Source organism: Hippocampus guttulatus, chromosome 17, assembly GCF_054856545.1.
Source record: "Hippocampus guttulatus isolate MCC_2025c chromosome 17, RoL_Hgut_1.0, whole genome shotgun sequence".
Classification (NCBI taxonomy): Eukaryota; Metazoa; Chordata; class Actinopteri; order Syngnathiformes; family Syngnathidae; genus Hippocampus; species Hippocampus guttulatus.
Genome location: NC_141277.1, coordinates 3,449,450 through 3,474,373, shown reverse-complemented (window position 1 = coordinate 3,474,373; position 24,924 = coordinate 3,449,450). Strand labels below are relative to the sequence as shown.

Sequence of the window (24,924 nt, the reverse complement as noted above, 5' to 3'; positions counted from 1 at the left end):
ATATATTTTTAAGATATATATTTGATTTACAAAATGTGTTTTTGTTTCATTCCATACATATCATTTTAGCTCGGATTAGCAACATTAGCGTTGACAACAGTGCTGCTTATGATCATTACAATCGAATAATAATTCAGTTGAGCTGGAAGTGAAGGAGCCACTTTCGTTTCAATTCGCTGTGTGTGAACTTTGACCTGTGCTTGGCCATGCACCTTCCTCGATATTAAAGAGGTGGAGATGACTTCACATCGATATGAATAGCGTTAATGGGTCTGAAGGAGAAATACACTGAAGCTTGCTAATAAGTGCACTCATGCTCTCTCTCTCTCACACACACGCACGCGCGCACGCGCGCACACGCGCACACACGCACACACACACACACACGCACACACACACACACGCGCACACACTAAGCGTCTGCAGTTGCACTCAAGCCAAAGAAAAGCAAAGTACTCCACGCCAATGCAACTTATCAGCTCGATACTCCACATGACATTCCTTTTTGCTCAAGTACAATGATACAAATACATACAGAATCCTGTATGTGAATGTAACATACACTTGAACTGTTTATGCTGATGACTATTTCATTGTGTGTCATGGAGCACTTTGTATGCGGCGATGGCTGTTTGAAAGTGCTCTATAAACACAGTTGAGTTGAGTTGAGTCAAATAAAAATGGAACTTCCCAACCTACTCGATACTGTGGTCATCTTCATGCACATAATTTTATGGTCATATTTGCAAAGCGCATCACTGATGTAAGGCAGGCATTGAGTCTGAATCTTTCATCTGCATGACAAATTGTCTTTCCAAAGGACTGTTTTGTTTGAAAACTTTCTCCAAAACACAAATGTCGTCAATCATTTGAAAGACGCCATAACCGCATTCAACGTTTAAAAAAAAAAAAAAAAAAAAAAAAAAAATCACAGTCCAGCTGCATCAAGCCAAGCTTGCTTCTATAATTACATTAATCTTCTGATGAAAAAAAAACTCATTTGCACTGGTTTCGTTTTACTTTCACACATATTCCTCAGCAAAATTCTTTGGGCACACCATGTAGCAAAAGAGATTTCAGGTTTTACAGGCTGTTAATCGGCTTTACGCACAAGCGCCCACCTCTGTTACGGCTCTGAAACGAACTCAAAAGTCAGACAGTGCCAGGTTGACTTTCTCCTTCTCTGCATTTGTGTCATTTGTACAGTACAGCTGCATGGAAAACTGGTTCCAAAAAAATGGTGTCAATCCCGTTCATGTAGAACAATGACATGGAACACAGCGGAAAAAATGTCAGCTTTTACAAGCGGGGTGAAAGGGTCTTTCCAAACGCACACGAGTATGAAATAGCAGCTGAAGTTATCGTATGTCTTCACTGCATGCGAGGGGCCGCAACTGTCGTGGCCCAAAATATGACGACCGCAAAGCCACACAGCAAAGGAGGGGACAGTCCGTCTCACTCACTCACTCACTGGGGGACCGCCACACACACAAAAAAGAAAAAAGTGAGTGGTTGAAATTAAAAGGCACAGTCTTGGGGTGTAATTGCACATGAAGCTGCCCACTGCCCCTTTAGATGCAGCATTCTCGCTCTAACGACGGCTTGAATCTTAAACCACTTCAGGGCAATGCGCTTATTGCGCTAAAGTCACAGGTCCTTATCTGCTTCATATCTAGCCATGGTCACTTTCCACGGCTGTATTAGAATTAATTATGGATGTCTCTACAATATATACTGTATGTATGTATATATATATATATATATATATATATATATATATATATATATATATATATATATATATATATATATAGCGGCCCGGTAGTCCAGTGGTTAGCACGTCGGCTTCACAGTGCAGAGGTACCGGGTTCAATTCCAGCTCCGGCCTCCCTGTGTGGAGTTTGCATGTTCTCCCCGGGCCTGCGTGGGTTTTCTCCGGGTGCTCCGGTTTCCTCCCACATTCCAAAAACATGCATGGCAGGCTGATTGGACGCTCTAAATTGTCCCTAGGTGTGAGTGTGGGCGTGAATGGTTGTTCGTCTCTGTGTGCCCTGCGATTGGCTGGCAACTGATTCAGGGTGTCCCCGCCTACTGCCCGAAGACGGCTGGGATAGGCTCCAGCACCCCCCGCGACCCTAGTGAGGATCAAGCGGTTCGGAAAATGGATGGATGGATGGATGGATATATATATATAGTATGAGGGCATGTGCTTTTTGATGGCATTTGAATAATTCATATCCAAGTGTATACTCATGCCTGTGAGGTGAGCGCCAAGAATTTTTCATGCCCGTTGGCTCATCCCATCATTTGGGAGGAAATACTGATGCCAATAAATTACCATGTGCAAATATTAGCTCCTTTTCACGCAGCCACATAAAGAGGGAGAAATCGTATCACTAATTTAGTTGTAATGTTCGTTGCATATTTGTATATCTCCAAAAGCTCTATATAAAACCGCGTTATTAGTACCGGTGGGGGGGGGACGGGACAGTATGCTGGGTGACTGGTTAGCACGTTCACCTTATAGTGCAGTTGTCCAGGGGTTCGATTCCAGGCTTCGGCCGTCTTGTGTGGAGTTTGCATACTCTCCCCGCGCCTGTGTAGGTTTTCTCCGGGTCCTTCGGTTTCCTCCCACATTCCTAAAGCATACATTATATAGATTAATTGAACACTCTTTTGTTGTCCCTAGATGTGAATGGCTCTTTGTCTAGTATGCCCTGCGATTGGCTGGTAACCAGTTCAGCGTGTACCCCGCCTAATCTCCGTAGACGGGCTCCAGCATGCCCGCAACCTTCGTAAGGATATGCAGCTCAGGTAGATAGAGGGACGGATAGTATCAGGGGCACTGACGCACAAGGTAAGTTTGTGTCACCCCCCCCCCCCCTACCCCCAGTCACCTTTTCCACTTTCCATTCACCCAACCCTTTTTCTTCAAATAGTGTCAAACAGTGTTTTTGCTACGTGCGGGATTCAAATGGCCCCTGGGCCGTAGTATGGATACCCCCATTTTAGCTGACTGCAAAGAAATTTTCTGAGATTTGCTGACAGTTTTGCAATTTTTTTTAAAACCAAATTTGCGGTTAAAATGTACAACTTTGGGGGCGTCGCGCAAACGATCGAATTCGCCCCATGCATGTTTAAGCACTGTTTTGCAGAGCAGCTCCTTCAACAGCGCTGGCTGCGCAGTGCGGTTGTGCAACTCAAATAAACTCCAACACACACAATATCAAGTTCTGGCTGCAACTGAGGAGTGGAAAAGTCCGGGAATGGTTTTCCCAGCTGTGAGGTCGCGGCAAAGCGAGGCCGAGCCAGGAGGTGCTACTCTGGTAATAATGGGGTTGCGGCTTGTAGAGCGACATCAAATAGCATTGGCGCAAACTGGGAATCTAACGTGTGAGACAGACAGCGACGGTGCAAGCCGAGGCGCTCTAATCGCTGACCAAGATGACAAGCCCGAACCTAAAATGCCAGCGCTTTAATGAGGGTGGTCCCAGTGGAAAAAAAAATAGAGCCCTCCACCCATCTTCTTCTTCTGTGGTAGTCTATGAATACACACAACCACACATTATGGCTTCCTGCTGGATGATGGTTTCATTCTTGGACCGTCGTGGATGTAAATGCAGATGCGCGCCCCACACGGCTGTCTTTTTGCTGAAAAAGCCTCTGGATTTTTCCCCAACCGTGCCCGTTAATCCCTCTCTATGATCGCTACCAGATTTGCGCTCAAAATGCTGCTCGCTCATTCCCAGTGACTGCTTCACAATGCTAATGATGCACGCAAACATTCCTCTTGGTTCATAACCGCATTCTCGCATTCCATGATTGGCTCCCACATGGGGGGGAAAAACCGGGCTTTGTTTTGGGAAACTTTTAGAACATAATGCTGAACTACAACAGTGCTCAGCAGACCTCCACCAAGGCCATATATCAAATGGAGGTTGTCTGGTTTTTTTTTTTTTGTAGCGGTGTATCTGTATGCATGTATGCATACTCACTTATGATATACATATATTGTGCGTGAGTGCATTTTTTTTTTTAAATCCTGTCGATGTTTTGTTTTTACTTTGTTTACCTTGATTAATTATACGTGGCATCATCTGAATCATCATCGACTGTGGTTCTGCCCATCCTTCCTGCACATGAGGTCAGGTCAGGAGGAGCAGAAACAACGGATGAGCTCACCCTGTAACTACCTTCTCTCAAAATGGCTCATGGAGAGCCGGTAGTATGCCAGTAGCCCGTGTGCGTGGGAGTGTCTGTGAGCAGGAAGTCATTCGAGTCACAGGACCATCCCCAGCAAAAATAAAAGACAAAACAGCGGAGCACAAAGAAAAAGTTAGATATGATTAAGACTTACGTGTTCAGATGTTGGTCCACGTTGCTGTTGGAAAGAGGAGCGTCCATCCAGTTTTGAAGTAAAGACTGTGGAGAGGGAGTAAAACCAAGGTGTCACATGATCTGAATGCGATCAATCAAATGTCAACACAGTATTGTTCCATACATCAAGGCAGGTGTGATTTAAACTATTTACAGGAGTCCTAATGTACGTTGGACTGTCACTCACCTCGCTTTGACTTGCTTGTAAGCTCAGTTTCTGGGGTCACCGAAGACTCCCGCTGGCCTCCGGTCCCTCCACAGGATGGATAAGAAGACATGGATGGAGGCCCGCGTGATGGATGGATAGCGGAGGGATGTGCAGAGCTGTGGTTGGATGACGAATCACGGATGCATGGCAAAGAAGAATACAGATGGACCAGTGAGCAGATAAAGGGACGGATTGGGAACGACTAATGGGCACTTGATGGACATATGGATGAATGAATGGATGACCGACTGCAGATGGATATGTGATACCTAAATAGACGGCTGGATGGATGGATGATGTATTGATTGGATAGATGATCCATACATGAATGGATGGAAGGGAGGGAGGGAAATAACCCGTGTATAAGCTTAAAGAAAGATATACACGCGTACACATATATTGCATCAAAAAACATGGCGGTATACTGCGCTGTATATCCAAGATGAATGAAAGCAAACCTCAATGTATGCACTAAAGGGAGGAGGGAAGTGGCGGGATGAGGAAGGGAGGGCATAGGGAAGAAGGGTGTGACTTCCAGCCCACCAACGTCAACTCTTGAGTTTGGAGGAGGAGAAAAAAAAAAGTCTGACGATGGTGCGCGCTGTGCAGGGCAAGAAGCAATCGGGGAACTTTGTCTATGAGGACTTTGACTTGCGGGAATCCAAGTGAAACTAAATCTAAATGATATGTTTGCACTTCATATTCGGATCGACTGAAGCCTCCAAAGTCTTCCTGGTAAGTCTCCTCGACTACGTCGATCTGTTTTTCATTTACATTTTCGTCTGGCCGTACGCCAAACCTTCAAAGCTTGCCGCATGCATTGAGCAAACAGGAAGTGGGAAAATGTATCTGAGTGGAAGCATCACTTCTTCTGGCGTGTCCTCTCCGTAGAGGAACGGCAGCAGACCGCTCGACTCCTCTGACTCAAAAATGATCGATCCTCACATCTACCTGCACTACAACTACACGGGCAAGCTGGACCACCGGCCCAGCGTGGACGCCGGTGTCGGGACGGGCACCCCGGACACGAAGACCCTCCTGTTCCTGGCGGTGTGCGGCTTCATCGTATTGGAGAATCTGACGGTGCTGGTGGCCATCTGGCGGAACCAACGCTTCCACAACCGCATGTACTTCTTCATCGGCAACTTGGCGCTGTGCGACATGCTCGCCGGTGTGGCCTACCTGGTCAACCTGCTCCTATCCGGCGAAAGGACCCTGCACCTGTCGCCGGTTCTATGGTTCGTGCGCGAGGGCAGCATGTTCGTGGCATTGGGCGCCTCCATCTTCAGCCTCCTGGCCATCGCCATCGAGCGCCACCTGACCATGATCAAAATGAGGCCCTACGACGGCAACAAGAACTACAGGGTCTTCCTACTCATCGGCACATGCTGGTTAATCGCCATCTCCTTCGGGGCGCTTCCCATCCTCGGATGGAACTGCCTGGGCAACCTCCCGGACTGCTCCACCGTGCTGCCGCTGTACTCCAAGAAGTACGTGGCCTTCTGCATCACCGTCTTCATGGTGCTGCTCCTGGCCATATCGGTGCTTTACGTCCGCATCTACATCTTGGTCAAGTCCAGCAGCCGCAAGGTGAGCAAGCACAGCAATTCAGAGCACGCCATGTCGCTGCTGCGCACCGTCATCATCGTGGTGGGCGTTTTCATCGCCTGTTGGACGCCCATCTTCGTGTTGCTCCTGGTGGACGTGGCGTGCGAGCAGCGCCGCCGCTGCCCCATCCTTTACAAGGCCGACTGGTTCATCGGGTTGGCCGTTCTCAACTCAGCCATGAACCCTGTCATCTACACGCTGGCCAGCCGCGAGATGAGACGGGCCTTCCTGGGCTTGGCTTGCTGTCTTTGTTATCGAGGGAAAACGTCAACAGCGGGCAGCGGGAATAGGCAATGCCTGGAGGTTAGTCGTAGCCGGAGCAAGTCATGGAGCAGCCAGAACAACCACAACCAGCAGGGTAGCAGGCAGGCGGGGCCGGACATGGAGGTGGACTCTGGACTTGGGAAAGTGTCGGTGGTGGTGGGGCCGAGTGGTGCTGATGCTGACGACTTCCTTCAAAATGTAGGGAGCGAGTGAGAGGCGAGGACAGGGCGGTCCTCACAACGCGGGCTCCAGTTATGTCCCACCCAGTGACATACAATTCCTTGAAAGACACCGTGACTGTGAGGCACATCCTGTCCAAATCAGGCTAAGCAATGTATCATCTATATCTGGGACCGTAGCAAACTTGACCTTTTCTGAGTCCAGAAATGGTTCTGGGCACTTCGATAAAACATCTTTTGCTTACAACAGTGGTGGTTAAAATGACCAATTCTGATTTCTATCTCCAGGGAAAAAAAAAAAAAAAAAAAAACTATCATAATCCGACATCCTCAGATCCACTCAGAATTAGGTTTTGATATTTTGGGTACTCAAGTCATCTGATTGCAGTTTAAATGGATTGTTATGGTCTGTGATTGGGTACCAAAGAGGGAAAAATGCATGCAATCAGATCAGAGCACTGGAAAAAAACCTCAGATCCAAATCAGGCTTTAGCCCTAGTAAATTAAAAAGTGACTCTTGCTCATATGACTGCAGTGTAAACGGGATCGATTGAATATAGTCCGTCTTTGCAAGTCGCTGAAAAGTAGGGGTGTGGGGGAAGCGCATGCAATGCTTTCTGAACCTCAAATGCAAATCTGATTTGGATCGGCGGCGGTAACAAGGTGATATGAATTCACTTGTGACTGCTTTGGAAGCGAAAAAAAATGAAAAAATACTCCAAAAGTATTGGAAACGGCAAGCTCACATCATTTGTTTTTGTTGTATACTGATGACATTTGGGTTTCAAAACATGAGTATCAGACTCAAGTTTCCGTATTGTTTTGTGTTTTTTTGTTATTGTAAAGTGTCCTTGGGTGTCTTGAAAGGGGCTTAGAAATAAAATGTATTATTATTATTATTATTATTATTATTAAATTCTCAATGACGGCTTTTATTTCATGGTCCTTACATTTAGATGAGTTAAATATATTTTCCAGGCCTTCGCTGTTTTTTAATTCTCGTTTGTTTCTGGAGGTTTCTCCCATTATTCTCCTCTTAAGTGAAATGCGTGCTCTATTGGGTTAAAGTCCGGTGATCAACATGGACGGTCTAAGACCTGCCCACTTTTTACACCTAATAAAATCTTCTGTTGTGTTTTGGGGTCATTGGCTTGTTAACTGACGAAGCTTCTTAGTGTGGATGCTTTTTTTTTTTTGTAAATTGCCAGACAAAGTGGTCGTGTAGACTTCAGAAATCATTGTGCTGCGGCCATCCTGAGTTACATCTTCAATAAAGACTAGCCCGTTCCAAAAGCAGCCATGCGAGCCCAAGCCATGACGTTATCTCCAGAATGGTTCACAAATGAGCTTGTGTGTTTTAGATCATAAGCAGATCCTTTCTTTCTCCATAGTTTGGTCTTTCCATCACTTTGGTAGAGGATAATCTTGGTCTCATTAGACATTTTGTTCCGAAACTTCATCTCTGTACTTTTATTTTTTATTTTTTGCAAACTCCACTCTGGCCTTCTGATTCTTTTTGCTGATGTGTGGCTTGCATCTTGTGGTATGGCTTGTATATTTCTTCTTTCAAAGTCTCCGTTGATGATGTCACTCCCGGTGGTCGCAGCAGAATGAATTCTGAAGCCCAAAAAGTTTTGTCTGGCAATTTACAGCAAAAATGCATCCAAACTAATCGAGACGAGCGTTATCATGAAACAAGATAATGCCCTCAAGATACACTGCTGACACAACAAAGGACTACAACAAGGGGAAAAAGTGGAACAACTTAACCTGGGCAAGACTACCAACGGACCTTAAACCAATACAGCGTGCAAAAATCAAACCGGGCTGCTTTAGAGGACTGGAAACGCTTTTCAAATGAAGAAAACAAGTCTGGTGAGGTCAGTGGGTCACAGTCTTAATGCACTAATTGCGGGGAAGGGTTATGTCACCAAATATTCAATGTTATTTATCTTAGGTTAATTTAACAAGAACTGTTTCGATACTTTTGCTCACTTGAAAATTGGGTGGCTTCTGTGGGTGCTCTGTCCTGAGTTTGTTTCACACATCTGTATATAAACTTGAATCCTGAACTTCTGTCCGATATTCATCTTTTCATTTGAAACCCAAATGCCTTCAGTATACAACAAAAACAAAATAATTGATACTTTGAGCTGACTGTATTTTTGCAAGTCAGCAAAGAGTGGGATGGAAATAAAACAATCACAATTCTTTGGATCCGACCCTGATCCGTAACTGGATACAAATAAAAATCTGATGTGAATCAGAATAACCAGTGTAAAATGATCAGATAGTGAGTCATCTACAATAAAAGCAGGAGAGGAACAACAACAACAACAACAAAAAAAACCATGAAGTTGGAGATCCTCAGTAAAGAATCAGATTCATATCAGACATTGAACAAAAGTCCAAGTATCAAGTGACAGCGATGAGCGTACAATCAGCCAACCACGGATTAGAATCAGGCCCATGCGTATGTGGAATAAAGTCAACTATGAATGTAATATTGCAGTGTACACAGCCAAATCAAGATCTTGCCTGAACTACAGTTGAAATGCAATTTTACATGGGTGACAACTAAAGGAACCACTGTGAGTATGTTACAATTGTAATCCTAATGTAGCGTTATTGTCACGACTATTTGAAACTATCAGTTTATTTATTATACTCGTTCTGCATTCATTAAGACTTTGTACAGCTCAACAGTATCATGGTTGAATGAAATCTGTTTAGTCTGGGAAGCCATAACTATTGGTGTAAGGGTGCCTCCTGCTGGTTGTTGAAGGATGTAACCTTCAAAACTGGACATTTATGTAGATAACCTTTTAAAATTTTATTATTTTGAAACAAATTAACTTTATTAAGTAACTTTAAAAGAATGAAGCCACACTCTGGAGGGGCATGTGACTTTTACGTGCATGTGAAGAGAAAAATAGTGGCTATTACCTCGTGTGGCCTGCAGAGGTCACTAATCAAACGTCACCTTCACAATGAGGTCATGCACATCTTTTCTGTCCGAAAAAAAAATAATGTGGGTTTAAAGATGTTACATATACTGTACATCGCATAAAAAAATAACTAACATTTTTGGGGAGACTCAATGAAAATACCGGTAGCAGAGATTTTTTTGAAAGATTATGATTTTGAAATATATTGGCATAATATATACAGTATACAGAATATATGAAATAAAAATAATTATAATTGAAATAAAAGTTTTGTAAAAATAAAATAATGGATTGAATAAAAAAGGACATACAAATGAAAATAATACACGACTAGTTTCAGTGCATATATGCATGTATATGTGTGGGTAAATATATATATATATATATATATATATATATATATGTATGTGTGTGTGTGTGTGTGCTAGAAAGCAGAGGTTCTACACATTCATGGTTTTATTGCCAACACTCATACAGAATAATGTGAAACCCATACAACCAAAAGATTAAATCTGTAAACATCTGAACTTTTTGTTTTCATGTCCTCGTTTCTCTCTTCCTTTTTCCATTTAGTCTTCCGATAATAGTGACCTCTTGTGTTATATTAGTTGTTGTGTCGGAAAACAAAAAAAAGATTACATTTATACTCCATGTACTGCACATAATAATAATAATAATGGGTGGAGGGAGATGTCGAGCAGCAACACGCAGCAGGGCCAAAACACGAGCTCAACAAATGGAGAACAGGCATGCTCCATATTGAACATCACATATTGCACTTATTTGTACAAAGAAAAGGCACATTTTCCTCAACAGAAAGGCCGGCAAAAGAAAGACGTGTTCTCCTATTATTTGCCTCTAATTTCTTCTCTGAATGAAATAATTGAACCGTGTGGTAGATTTCAAATTTTTCACTTTTCTTTCCCCTCACAAATAGTTGATATCTCAAGAAAAGTTTGGAGTGGCGTGGTTTTCGTGATCGGAACTTGATTAAGTTTATGTCTTTCAATATCAAGGTAAACGTTAACGTGTTTATTTATGTATTTTTTTAAAGGCATGTTTTGTACCCATTTCCTTGGCATATTTCAAAATGAACGAAAAAACTCTAATTATCATTCCTGTTGGAGAATTCCAAGCATGTTTCAATGCTGGACACATGGGAGTGTATGGGAATATGGGGGGCTTCCAAAACCGCACACCAATCCACAAAGGGAAATTTAAAAATCTGACAACTGTAGGTAAGATGTTGTTTTGCTGATGTGTTTGCGCCAAACAATTTGTGAAATCATGGCCAGAAAATTTAACCCTGGTTTTTAATCGGAGCAAAACACATTTTCCCACACCACATGTGTTTGGGAGATTTTTTTTTTTTTTTTTTTAACACAAGCCATGTCCCGGTTACTGAGAGAGCATGCAACATTTGTACAGCCACATTTCATCAGTTGTTGATTTTAACCTTTTGTCTCAAAAATATTTATGTTTTCAATCAAGTCGTTGAGGTTATAAGGTTGCATTCACGGTGGAAGAAGTTTTGAAATGATTTATTTTTGGTCTTGTGTTTCACATACAAACACCTGGCATTTGAACAGGGGGCCAGACTATTGATAGCTACTGTTTATTTGTTATTAATGACCATATTCAAATTTATTCAAACTTATATTTGTCTACTTTTCAATTTAAAAAAAAATTCAAATACCAGTTACAAATTAAAATGAAAAGAAAAATCACTAAATATACATGAATTATCAACGAAGCAAAGTGCTCAACTTTGACCACCCCCCACCCCCAAAAAAAATTCAGATTCTAAACTTGCCAGAAGATTTTCCTGACAGCAGTCAATTCTGTTGAATGGAGGTGTTATGTGACAAACGCGTACTGTACACTCTCTCCCCTTGCAGCAAAAATACAGGCGTTACATTGCATCGGTCTCGTCAAAACCCACTGAAACGCATGCTGAGTTTGGTTGGACTGCACTTGAACACAACCCCATTTGCTATGAGTAACAGGCTGAGGAATAATCACTTTTTTTTTTTGCTACTATTGTTAGGAAATGAGAACAAGGTCGAGTTGAGAGACTGTGCTGACACCTAGAGGAGGGCCTGCTTCTATTTTTTTAAACTGTCTTTGGTGAGAAAGCAAGTGACGTCTCATCCAAGGCTGTCATTGTGCTATTTACGTGTGATCATTAAAATTGTCACAATTTAGTCGTGGTCAAAACAATGTGATCAAAACGTCCCCCTCCCAGAACCAGTCACTAACACCTAGAAAAGAACCCCAAATCATGCAAATCAAAGCGGGATTATTTTACAGTGTAAGCACACACCAGAGTCACCCCGAGATAAAGGGCATCGAGGGCATGATTTATTATTTTTTTTAGAAGTCATGTGACCCAGAGAGCCAACATCGAGTATTGTGGGAAAAAAACGACAAAATTATTCAGAGCAGAAAGTAAAAACTAAAATACAATCTGAAAAGAAAGTGGAAATATTGTTTAAATCAGAAAAAAACCTTGTTCGAATTAATTTGCAAATAAGTTACATAATTGTTAGCATAGTCGTAATAAACTGTAACACCAGGGGTGATGCTTCAAGAATAGCCGTCACATTGTGTGCTCTTATTTTGCAAGAAAAGAAAGTGGGCAATCATAATTTGAGTATTTGTAAAGTCATCATTGTTGTGACTGTGGACGGTTTAGCTCTTTGTGTCCTTGATGTTTGTTCCTTGGGTCCCTTATTTGGTCGCACAGGGCTGAGCTGAGCTTGTTGTTTCTCTATGTACGCTTGTGTTACTCAGTTACACGTTTGTCAGAACGTTAAGCCTTCCATGCCCTGCTAAATTCAGCCCAGCACACAGTTTGTTTTTTTTACTTTGAATTTTTGCAAATAAAATACTTTTTCCGTGTCTGCTTCTGGGTCCTAATTCCGCTCTTCACGTTCTGACCAGTCATGGACCCGGCACACTGAGATGACAAGATCCGCCAAGCCGTTAGGGCACACAGGGGGCACTGATCGGCAGACACGAGCAGTTCCTTCTGGAGTTTATGGATTCTATTCAAAACTTTTCCACCAACGTCAACTCAATGGCTGTCCAGTTGAGAACCAACGTTCCGTGGTGGCTGTGCTTTAATTTCACTGTATACTATCGTACAGGCTCCCGTATCAACCCGTCGCCGCCTGTCCTAAGCTCCCGACCTCCCACTGGTCATTGATGGTCACCCGCCTACACTGTCCACAAGATTTTGGATGTATGTGGCCATGATAGGGGTTTTCAGTACTGTATTTAGTTGACTGGGAGGGTTACGGCTCCACAGAACGTTCCTGGGTCTCTAGGTCCCTCATTCTCAGCCCTTCCCTCCTCCGGGACTTCTACCGTGAGTTCCCTCAAAAGCGCCCAGCGATGCCCCTTGATATCGGCGCTGTTGTGACTGTGACAGTTTGGCTCTTTTGTATCCTTGATGTTGTCAGTTGCTTTGATCCTTTATTTGGTTGCACATTCGAACACATTGTAAATGAGACTAAAGCCATAATTTTAGGGAATAAGAATAAAAGATGAGTATGATGAAAATGAAACACTTCATTCTCATCATACTCATATCAACAGATATCTATATCTATATATCGATATATATATAAAATAATTTTACAGAAAAAAATTGAAACAGTAGAATAAATAATACATTGAATATTTTTTTATGCATATCACAAAGTTCTACCCTTATGACTATAATCTCATAATATTAAAGAAAAAGTATTCATTTCAGGAGAAAACGTTTCATTAAGTTAGTGATATTACAACTTTTCTTTAGAGCCAAAACAAATACTTTTTTTTCCTGAAAAGTGTATGACTTCATAAAGACTGGCAATCTTACAACTTTTTTCTCTTTTTAAAAATCTTTTTTTTTCTTTTCAGTGTGTCTCCTGTTTTGTCACAAGGAAATTTTGAATTTATTCTTAAAGCCACAGAACACTAATTTGGGAGACGTGCTAGCATTCCGGCTACGACAGAGCGGCATTTTTCCTCCTTTTTAAACAGCTTTTGTGTTTGGGGCACTGGCATTTTTTTGTTGTTTGTTTCTTTATCAGTAAAAATGTGGTTGTGCTTGGCAGACAGAAAGTAACATTTGTAGCTTTTGTAATTAAAATACTCTGGTCCACACCTTGTCAAGGCTTGATTTATCGAAACTACGGTATCGTATAGTTTGAAACATCAAATCAATATATCATGGGTGTTTTATACTGTGTCTTCGCAAAAATATAGCATTTCAGTGGTCACGATAAAATAACAGTTCTATAATAAATATTCTCTTTTTTTTCTGCATCACCCGAGCGCTATAGATTTGTATTTTTAGCAGCTTCCCTCACGCTTAAAGTTTCTGAGACGGCAGGAAGGAAAATTCAGATCTTCCCGTTTTTGCAGGGGGCGTGGCGGGCGCAGGGTCACTGCTTCCATACGACTGGCTGCAGCAGGCACAGTTCACTCCCGGCTGACACAATTGGCAGGTTGTTGTCACGGTGATGGCCAATCAGGTGGCTAATGCTGTCAAACACGTGATCTTTTGTCCGAACCTGTAAAATAGAAAGAGAGAGTTTCCTTTTTAGTGGAAAGCTCCACAATAGCGAGTGGTTTGCACAATTGGCACATTCAAATCTTGGATTAAGCCCGACTATGTCGAGTTGCCGTTTTCCTACCGTAATACTATTTTCTCCGGGTGGTCCAGCTTTCTGACTCATTCTAAAAACATGCACGTTTAGCTAATGGAAGACTCTAAAATCGCCCTGATACGAGTGTGAAGACTGAATCGTGTGATGAGGACAACTGCTTTTTTTGGGGTGGGGAGTGAGCCTCACCGTGCCTTCAGGGTCCACCAGTAACAGGTGCTTGGCGATGCCGTTGTGCATGCCGGTCAGGACGTAAGAGCCCGGGTTGGTGGCACTCTTGCGCACCAGGAAGTCGCCGTCGTCATGCAGCAGCTTTTCGGCAGCGCGCCGGCTCATCTTCCCACGGTACCACGCCTGACCCTCCAGTTCTTCTTGCACCCGGAAAGCAATGGAGCGCGCCAGCAGTGGGCTGGAGTTGTCCACCGACGTCGCCTTGTGCAGGGCGGATACTTGCGAGGGTGCTTGCGGCTGCGACTGGAGGGCATCCTCGAAAGGTTCTGCTCCATATTCAAAGGAATATTATTCTTACAATTTTCCAATCATGAAAACAGGTCACAGGTGAATTAAAGGGTGCATATTATGGAAAATTGACTTCCAAGAATTGTAATATCAATTTGTAATAAAGATTTTTTTTATTTATTTTTTTGCCTTGTGTTGCCAGCCAAAATTTGAGGTACATGCAGTTAGTCGGTCGAGTGAAGTAGGGGGAAAAAACAAGATGGAGCAATTCAGGTTGAATACAGCCTCGGTTCACGAACGAATTGGTTTCCAAACAATATGTTTCATGTAACAAAGCACTGTAGTATAGTGAAGCAGATTTTTGCAAGTAAAGATGGCACTCTCTGCCACAAGAGCTGTGAGTTGTGTTATGTTACACTTGATGGCAGATGTAGGCCCAAAAGTGTATAAAAAGTGATTCTTCTCGCAAAACGTGTACCCATTAAATGCCATGAAGGACTTACTCATGTCAAAGAGATCAGTCGGAGGGTTCTCCCTCGCAGTGGCCGCCATGCCTTTGGTCACGTGCTCCGCCTCGGCCTGTAACGCCGCCAGGACCTGCTCATCAATTTGTTGGGTGTTCATGTACGTGGGCATCTCATCCGCTTTTGTCACTGGACCTTTGCTCTCGCTGCTTTGATCCAAGGACCCTGGAGAGGAACAGTCATAGCGGTGGTAAAATAGAAAGGCACGGCTTTTACATTTACAAACAAAACAATGAAACATCTACGACTTCATTTCAAGTTGACTGTAACCACCAACATTTAAAAATGGCCCTTTTTATCGAAATGTTTTGCCCTTTCAGCCAAGAAAATTGTAAATTTGATTAAGTCGTGCTAACCAACTAACCAAAGCGCAGAAGTAAAGTTTCCCAATCCAATTGGCCGATCGGACCACCCCTATATTGTTCTGTCCATTAGCTACAAGTTTTGCAGAAATGAAAAATTAGAGAAAATACAAGCACACTTTTCCTGGACAAGCTATACATTTTTCCCTTGGATATAAACGTGTGACCTGAGTAAAAATGACCAGAAAAAAAAGTAAGAGCTCAAAAAAATACAATTTTACTACCTTGTTGTATGAAGATAGACTTTCTCTCTTCTGTCCAGTTTTCTCCACAATGCCGCCCTTGGTAATAGTTCTGATCCACAGAGTTTGTGCCCATCTAAAGGCAAACGATCTGATTTTGATATGTTTGCAACTGTTGGTCTGTCATTGGGTTTAAGGCACCGTAACGCACTTGGCTTCCATCTGAAGGCGCGTTAGGATTGGTCAGCCGTGCGTCGATGAAGCCTCCGGGGGGCGGCATCTTCCCGGGGACGTTGTTGTAGTAAGGATGCTCCGCCGACTCTTCCTCATCCTCCGTCCATGGCAACTCCTCCACGTTGAACACCCTGCAAGTACACACTTGTATCAATCAATTAATTCAATTAATTGAATTGCAACCTCTTAGTTAAATCGCATAACACACATACACTTGATGCCCAATATAGAATTTTTTGTTCAATCAGATATTTTGATGTAGGTACTCGTTCATATTACGAAAACAAATGTGACTTCTAATGTGAACGGTATAATTGAAGTGACAAGCATGCACACAAAGCACGTCATGTAGTTCAGTGTAAATTTAAAAAAAAAACATGTTTTTGACGTGTAGCACTCACCTGTCATGTGTGGTGGAAGGCTTGCTGGAAGGACACTGCATATACTGCTGGAAGCGAAGGTCGAAGGCCTGGCCAATAGTGCCGATGACGTCCTGGGCCAGCCCATCCGAGCACTCCAGGATGTGACACGCTAGGGAGAGACATTACAAACAAAACAAAAAAAACAAAAACCAATGATTGAATGGATGTGTTACAAGTGTGAAAGGACTTAATTCATACCTCTTCTGTTCACGGGATCCTTTGCCACATAGGCGACAAAGTCCGTTGTGTCCTGAAAGATGGACAGAATATAAGAATAAGTGTATTGTAAGAATCCATCCACACTTTTGTACGAGATACTTACAGGGTCTCCACCAGATGCAAAGGAGATGGACTGCATGTGATGATTGGCTATGATCTGCACAGTAAAACAATACAGCAGGAATTTATCCATTTTGTATTTATATTGCACTTAATTGAACGGTGTTTGTTTGTTTTTTCTTCTTTCTGCCTACATTCTTGCTGCTGGAGGCTGTAAATTTCCCCAGTGTGGGACAAATAAATGATATCTTATCTTAGACTCTTTCATATTGTAAACAAGTTTGCTTGAGCCTTTGCCACATGGGAGTATGTGTGATGTCACAGATTGTCATTTTTGAGAAATCTTGTCACACTGATAATTAAAGCAGCATAAATATCGCTTTCATGCAGGTGGTGGGTTTTCCGGCTTACTTGTTTGCAGTCCGGCGTCATGAGGTTGAGACTACTGGTGGAGATGTTTAAATTGATCGACATGCCAGCAAACTGCAGATTGCTCTTCCCCAGAATGTTGGACAGAGCTTTGGATGGTGGCTGACACACAATGAGAATTCAATTAGAACACAAAGTATGTTAAATCCCACTGTTTCCGAGCTTCTATTGTACCAAGGCACACTTTTTGCATCTGAAAAAAAATCTCACAGTGCACCACCTTCAAAAATATCATAAAAATTGATCATACTGGTTGGGAATCATTGCATTGGAGCAGACACGCATGCTCTGGCTAATAATGGGTGACTGAACTGTTGTTGATCAGGTTGAATAGAAAGTTGCATGAAATTAGCAAAAAAGCGATCCAGAAAGCTCACAGATGCCATCATGGTGGTGCTTTTGTTACTACTCTCATCCACAACCCAAATAACATGCACTTATGTGAAATAACATGAAATAGAGCAACAAGTGTTTTTTTTTGGGGGGGGGGGTCTACGCTGGCATTTGCACGAGCACTACAGAATGCGGGCCGACACTTCGTTTCATAGCCAGCGCAAAAAGCGTGTCCAGTGTGAGTCATTGAGCCACCGTGTGCAATGAATGCGGCGTGGGATGCAGCCTGTCATGCCCCTGCACTCACACACGCGCACACGGACACACGGTGCCGTGTCTCATCATTTCTCTGCTCTCGTTATCAGGACGTGCTATCCGCCGTTCAGCGGCCAGGAAGGATGAGGAAGACGACCAGCAGGGGCCATGGTGCTATAAATAGATTCTAAATGAATATGTAATTGTGTTTTTTTTCACGAATAAACATTTGCATACGTGACAACGTACCATTGTCCCTGCCTGCCTTTTTGGCTTCTTATTTCTTGATTTCTTCTCACTGTTTCCATTCTTTACCTAACACAATGTCACTTCTTCCTTTCCCCTTGCCTGTTCCTCACTTCCACACGTCTCAGTTGTATTTTTATTTTATTTTTTGTTGCTTCCACACTGCCTTCTTGCCCTCCTTACAGTCTCATTTTATCACTCTTACTTATGGGCCTTCAGTGTCTGACTTTATAGCTCCCTCCTCCCTATGCTCTTCCTTGCTGTCTCCCTTCTTGCCTTCCACATCGTCTCACTTTTTGCGTTCCACTGTGTTCTCCAGTTTTTCTCATCCATCTCTTCAAACCCCGGCCCTCCTGTCTTTTTACCCGCCTACATACCTTTCGCTTCCGCAGAGCTCCTTTGGTCGGCGGAACAGCCTCACAAACCAAGCTAATAGCCTCCCTGGAGGGATTGAGAGACAACCAAAGACATTAATATTATGTAGTTGTAGTAGCTATAATAATAATTAAAATAATGACAATTATTCTGGTAAACTCTAAAAACCTTGCAGCAGTCATGGCAACAATGTTGGCTAAAGTCACTAAGTGGTTTTGGGGACAGAGAGTGTAAAAAGCACTGGATAGAACATAACAGAAAAGAGAGGGGCGACACATGTGCGACCTTGCCGGCTGACAATGCATCAAAGCAAGTAAAGCAGAAAAGTAGAGTCGGCATAAAGTGAGTGGCTATCAACTTGTCGTTTAATAGCTACACATATATAAATGGAGTCGCCCACAACACCACATGAAACAAGGCGGGACTTGAAAAGGTTCTAATTGCAACCAGATTGGTGGAGACATTCTAAAGTAGGGGGCTGGTTAATGTTGACGCCTCATAATGTACAGCCATCCGTGCCTACAGGTTAAGGAGTAGTTATAAAATTAAAACATGGACTAACCTTGTTATTTGAGATCGTGTGGTGAAATCTAAAGATCTCATTGATCGCAGCACTTCAATGCAACCCAGATACTGGAAAGAAATGACAGACACTTGTTACAAAACTATCACCAAAGATATCACCATATTTCACAAGACCTCAGTTAGCGAGCGTATTAGCATGCAATTTGCTTTTTCTTAGGCTATTTTGCACAATTGTCCTTGGTTTAAGTCGGGACCGACATGACATTTCAAGGTGGCGAAACTGTGTGAAGGGGAATAGTTTCCGCAATGGTGTAAGAATGTTGTCTCGCAGCACAGGCAGGCCGCCTGTGCTGCGAGACGTACTTATGCTCATGTACTTACTTGACTGTTTTACAAAAAATATTAATGGCCCAGAAGCATTTTCCATAAAAAAGTGTGCTGTAATTTTACCACTGTGTTAGTGATAGACGTTCCCTATAGCGGACCTGAGCACCATCATAAACTGAGGACCACCGTATTACAAAATTTGGAGCAACCTCATGTGAGTGACAGGGGACTTCGCAGGAGCCACTATATTTTGTAGAGAACACGGCCACAATCAAGAGATAAAGTTGCAGCACAGTTGGGGGAGGGGGGTATCTACAGTATACTGAATTCTGTAGTGTTATTAAAATGCCTCATAAGATCCTCCTGTAATCCTCTTCATTAGCAGCCACCTACTCACACAGAGAGAACAGCCCAGGAACACTTTGTGCTGATGATGAGCGTCGCATTCGTCGTCAGGTCTGGAAACAAAAACATTTCCTCCGCCCCTTGCCGCTTAGGCTTGCCATTATAAAACTCATGATACACTGGCGCGTGTCAACAAAACTACATTTTTAAAAAATATATCTACAAGTCCAGTGGTCAGGGCGTCGACCTCACAGTGCAGAGCTGCATGTTCAATTCCAGCTCCGGCCTTCCTGTGTGGAGTTTGCATGTTCTCCCCATGCCTGTGTGGGTTTTCTCCGGGTACTCCGGTTTCCTCAGACATTGCAAAAACATCCATGGCAGGCTGATTGAACACTCAAAATTGTCCCTCGGTGTGAGTGTGAGCGCGGATGGCTGTTCGTCTATGCGTGCCTTGCAATTGGCTGGCAACCAGTTCAAGGTGTCCCCTGCCTACTGCCCGAAGATGGCTGGGATAGGCTCCAACACGCCCCGCGACCCTTGTGAGGATAAAGCGGATCAGAAAATGGATTGATGGATGGATGTTCTGGAAAACGCTTTGTTACCGCTGCAGCTGTTGTGAAACTGCTATATGGCACTTTGAGTTGCATTTTTATGTATGAAAAGTGATATATAAATAAAGTTTGATTGATTGATTGATATAAATAAGGATGTATTGTATGAGGATTTTTCACATTTTAAAATATATTTTATCTTTGGCAAACCACACACAGAAAGATTTTTTTTTTAATCTGGCATTGAACAAATTTGTTCATATGTGTGTCAAATAATCTCAACACAGTATTAAATCCAAGTCTTTTGTGTCAATGCTTTGGCTAGATCTGAGGTATTTTCCCAAATTTTAGTCTACTTAGGGGTCCTGAGCTATGACAGCCTGCCATAAAGGGATTCATTGACGTGAATGTTGTGGATGAGATCAATGTCCACTGGGACAAATGGCACATGATGGGTGAGTGGGGGCGACCATGTGATGCTAATTTGAAGTGACGTTGAACTCACAGACCAAAAGCCTAAAATGGTAAACACGCTCATTGACGCTGACTGGGCTTAATGTGACACGGCACACAGACACTTTGTGTGACAATATGTCACTGTTCTCTTATGTTGACTGATCCACATTAAAACAAAAGTTTCCCTGAAATGTAAAAAAAAGAAAATGTTCTGTTTTCCATTTACTTTCCACATCAGCATCATCAGTTCTGCCAGTTCTCATTGCCGGCATGATGACTTTCACAGCTCAGCACCAATGTGTGCTCCTTTCAAATGATGTATGCTTGCCGTTGACATAAGATGTGTTGTCTTTTTTTTTTAATCCCTGCTGTTAAGATAATACTGCCACAGCCCACGGGGGAATAAAGATGTCGGCATGGTTACAAAAGCGCGACACAGAGAGTGACTGCAAATGTGACGATTAGCTTCTACAGGAGGGTTTCCTGATATGTTGGCTGATACTGATAGTCAACCAGGTGCACTAGTAATGTAGTGGTCCATGTAGCTTTCCCGCTGAATGGCCACAATTCACAAATGGGGCCATCAGTATCATGAAAACAATACCATACATCAAGGATGCCCAGCCCAGATCCTTGAGGGCCCCTGTCCAGCATGTTTTCGATGTCTCCCTGCTCCCACACAAAATATTTAATTGGAATTTTTTTTCTCTCAGTTACATTGACACTATGAATTTCTTCTCCGGTCCCTGTAAGCAGAACTATTGTATCACATTTTATTTTGACATTCCAACTTCTGGCAACCACCACAGGGTCCACAGTCAGCTGGCATCATCTCTCGCAATACGTAAACCAGAACAGGACTGGCAAACCAGAGAACGGAGGAATGGTGTAGTCTGCATTTCGCCCCCAAAGTAAGCAGTCGAACATGACATTGGGTGTAGAAAAATGGTTAGTGATCAGCATTCACCACCTACCTTAACGATGTACGTCACTCCTGGCCCAGAGATCTTCTCACTGGAGTGGAGCCACCCTCTGAAAGGTTTGCCCACTGGTCCACCGCAGCCGGGGTTCCAGTCTTCACCGGCGAGTGGAAGCTCGTCCAGCCTGCTCTTCTTGCTCATGCCAACGGCAGGCTCCGGTGTTGACAGGCAGGCCGCCGCCCCTGGGGCCGCCACTCCGAGGCTTGCCCCCGAACCGCCGCCGCCGCCCTGCAGCTTGGCCACTGCCAGGTCCTTGACCGCCGAGGGCAGACCCTTGATGCCAAGCAAGCTGCCCGAGTTGCTGAACTTCAGGTTGGACACCTTGTTGATAAGGGTGCACAGGGGCGTACCGCCATCGTCCGAGTGGTCGTGGCCAGCGGCAGCAGCGGGGGCACTGGGAGTGTTGGAGGCGGCCAAGGGCTGGACGTCGGCCGGGGGCGTGTATGGTGTCTCGGAGCTGGCCGACACCTTGGGGTTCATGGACAAGCCGTGGACGATGTCATCGACGGATGTCACCGACTCATTCCTGAAGCGGTTGTATTTGGTGCGGTGAAGCATACCCTTCGCCTCTGCTCTCTCACGGCGCCTCAAGCGACATGCACCGCCAACCTCCTTGCCGCGATGATTACCCTCTCCTGTAACATGGCAGCAGCGGACGTGGCGGCAGTGGAGACAATGGTGGTGGCAGGGGTTTCAGAGCAATTGTAGGCCACCTCTCTCGATTCCTGATCGGTAAAATCCGGCACTTCAATCCAGTCGGGAGAAAAAAACACGGCAGAAATCCATGGAAACGAAGCAGAGGAGAATGGAGAGGTCGTTGTTGTGGTTTCCAGCGGTGATGCTTCAGCTGCTGCTACTGCTGCTGCTTACAACAACGATGATGATTTCTAGCCTCCCGAAAAACAACAGAAAATCCACAAATCACGGAGAAGGTGATGGCGACGGAATCAAACTAGCTGCTGCCTTACTGCCAAGCCGCTGCCAGCTCAGAGCTGGAGCATGACTCACTGATGTGAGAAAACCTTCTCAACAAAAGGCTTGCTGAACACTGCAAATCACTTCCTGTTGGAGGGAGGAAGGCACGGAGGGGAGAGGGGGAAAAAAAACTCCCACTTACAGCAATATAGAAACAACCGGTTAGTAAAATCCCCCAGCTGTTTAATGTACTTGAGTTTATGTTATTTATCTCAATGTAGTTGTCGTTTATTTAATTATTTATTTAACATAAAATTATAGAGATCTATTTTTTAATGGAATAATGTGAGGTAGCTTGATCATCTCATGGCAATTGTTTCAGTTCATTGTAATATGCAACTGTGCAATATCATGACATTTTGCATTTAAGAAAAACAATTTTATGAGGTGATAGGTGCAGTTAAACTGTTTTATGGCTATTTAAAGCACTCGCTTCAGAGGACATAAAGTGCAGTTAAAAGAACAGAATCCTGCGAAAACTATATTTGTCAGCCATTTCAAAACACTTAAGAAAATTCATCACCAAAATCTAATCAAAAATGTGAAATTGAGAGCTTGGAGCTTAAACAAGGTTACGACAGCGATGAAGCTGATACAAGCCAAATAAATCCGCTATAGACGTCATCTTCCTCAGGTGAGGATGAGTCAATGAAGAGGAAAACAGCGCAAAGGAGAGTCTCCTCAAGAGCGGCGCCACTGATGGTGATGATGAGGCATCCACGGTCGCCGTGGCAGCAGGGAAGAAAGCGTGCAGCCCCACACTCACCCGCACAAACAGACACCATTCATGTAAAAATATCCTCCAGCCTTCTAGAACGGGAGCCAGCGACACTCATTCATGAGCAGCTTCCGCTCTTGCTCACTTTGCTGCATTTCGCACTGCAGTCTCCCTCCCCGACATGGCAAATATAGAAGAAGAGAAAAAAACTGCCTTCTCTCCTCAGGAACAAAGCAAGCAAGCAAAAAAAATAAAAACCCCTCCAGCTAATTTAAACCACAAAAAGAAGGAAATGGCAGGGACAAAAGGCAATGTTTATAGTCCTGGCTGTGAATGAAATAGCAGGTTGGCATACCACTGTTTCTGTGAATGGAAGCGAGTCCGCTTCACTGCGCCTGCTGCTGCTGCTCCACCGCCACAGCTACTGCAAGGCAATCCCTTGGGACGGCATGCTCCTGTCCAATGAGTGGCCAGCTGGATGACTCATTCAGGGAAGGCTTGCAGGATAGTGGAAGAAACCATTCCCAGGCTGCGCAGGTGAGATCTTGTTTTTCACGATGACAAAAACAAAAAAAGGGATTAACTAAAACAAAAAAAAACATCAGATTACAGGTCTTCATCTTCTTCAAAGAGTTTTTACATCATAAAAATAAAGAAAAACATACATGCTTTGGTAAGAGTAAGACTGCACTCCCTTCTCCCTCCACAATGATCTTGCCTGTAACCATTATTATTATTAGCTCAGTTTTCAATTCAACGTTCGAGAGAACATTTAATTAAAACATCTACAGTGTGTGCAGGAAAAGAAGAGCATGCCTTGATGTAGATTTCTATCTTTATAGACACACACACATTTATATATCAGACTGTGACTAGGTAGAACCATAGGAAACCATACCACCAGACAATGACAGTAAGGTCTTTGTATTCTACTGTATTTCTGAAGTCACTCATAAATCCCTTGAGGACTTCACCATTACTTTGATAATGTGGCAGATTTGCAATTCTAATGCTAAATCATAATTTAGGGTAATTCCAGCAGACAGAGGGTGATCTTTGATGAGTTTATGCCTGTCACTGTTGTTACTGTGTTTGCTAGTGGACCGAAAGATAACATCCATCGGTGTTTTGTTTTATTTATTTTTTATCCATCGGTGTCTTCAGAGTCAATCTATAGATGACGATGACGTCATCACTACTGAGTCTTTTGGGCGGAAATTATTCACGAGACATCATATTTAAATCCAAAACAATTAAAAGAAAGTGAGAATGTTCGCTACCATTAATATACTGTTTCCACATTTACATACTGACGACGTAGCATCAGGAGCACCATACTCAAGGACACTTCGAAAACGCCGGGGTTGAACTCCAAGCTTCGAGATGACCACTCCATCACTGAGCCATGCCTCCCAATAAATATAAGTGAATGTGCTTAAAATTATACACTCACGGGGCACAATATTAAAAAAAAGGTCCGAATTTACCACACATGATTTAATTTACTCAAGAAAAGATATGCCACCATCACAAAGGTTCGAAACGTACGCTCGAAACAAATATATACAGTATAAGGTTCCGCTACAATAACATTAGTTGACATACATCCCCTTTGTGATTTTATAATCCATAAGGTTTGGCTAAATATCTTGAAAGGCCCCAAAATTAAAAAGATTAGCGGTGACGTACACACCTGTTTTGTGAC

The 24,924-nt window shown here is 43.3% G+C and overlaps 2 protein-coding genes across 3 annotated transcripts; one reads left to right on the top strand and one right to left on the bottom strand.

Annotated features, from left to right (window-relative positions):
- The first annotated feature begins 5,223 nt into the window (after positions 1-5,223).
- Positions 5,224-7,492, top strand: s1pr3b (sphingosine-1-phosphate receptor 3b). The gene is made up of 2 exons (XM_086135055.1): positions 5,224-5,320; positions 5,477-7,492. The coding sequence occupies exons 1-2, from the start codon at positions 5,267-5,269 to the stop codon at positions 6,668-6,670; spliced, it is 1,248 nt and encodes a 415-aa protein (XP_085991181.1). The 5' UTR covers positions 5,224-5,266; the 3' UTR covers positions 6,671-7,492.
- Positions 7,493-10,022: 2,530 nt separating this feature from the next.
- Positions 10,023-23,739, bottom strand: shc3 (SHC (Src homology 2 domain containing) transforming protein 3). 2 transcript variants are annotated; one of them, XM_086135154.1, is made up of 12 exons: positions 21,521-23,739; positions 18,905-18,975; positions 18,345-18,408; positions 17,116-17,235; positions 16,748-16,801; positions 16,624-16,675; positions 16,405-16,534; positions 15,981-16,134; positions 15,812-15,905; positions 15,205-15,390; positions 14,432-14,742; positions 10,023-14,149 (listed from the first exon to the last, which is right to left on the bottom strand). In XM_086135154.1, exons 1-12 carry the CDS (start codon positions 22,082-22,084, stop codon positions 14,021-14,023), a joined length of 1,929 nt encoding a protein of 642 aa, XP_085991280.1. In that variant the 5' UTR covers positions 22,085-23,739; the 3' UTR covers positions 10,023-14,020. The 2 variants fall into 2 exon arrangements, with proteins under 2 accessions (XP_085991280.1, XP_085991281.1); XM_086135155.1 differs by having other exon boundaries at positions 14,432-14,739; positions 21,521-23,736.
- Positions 23,740-24,924: the final 1,185 nt, after the last annotated feature.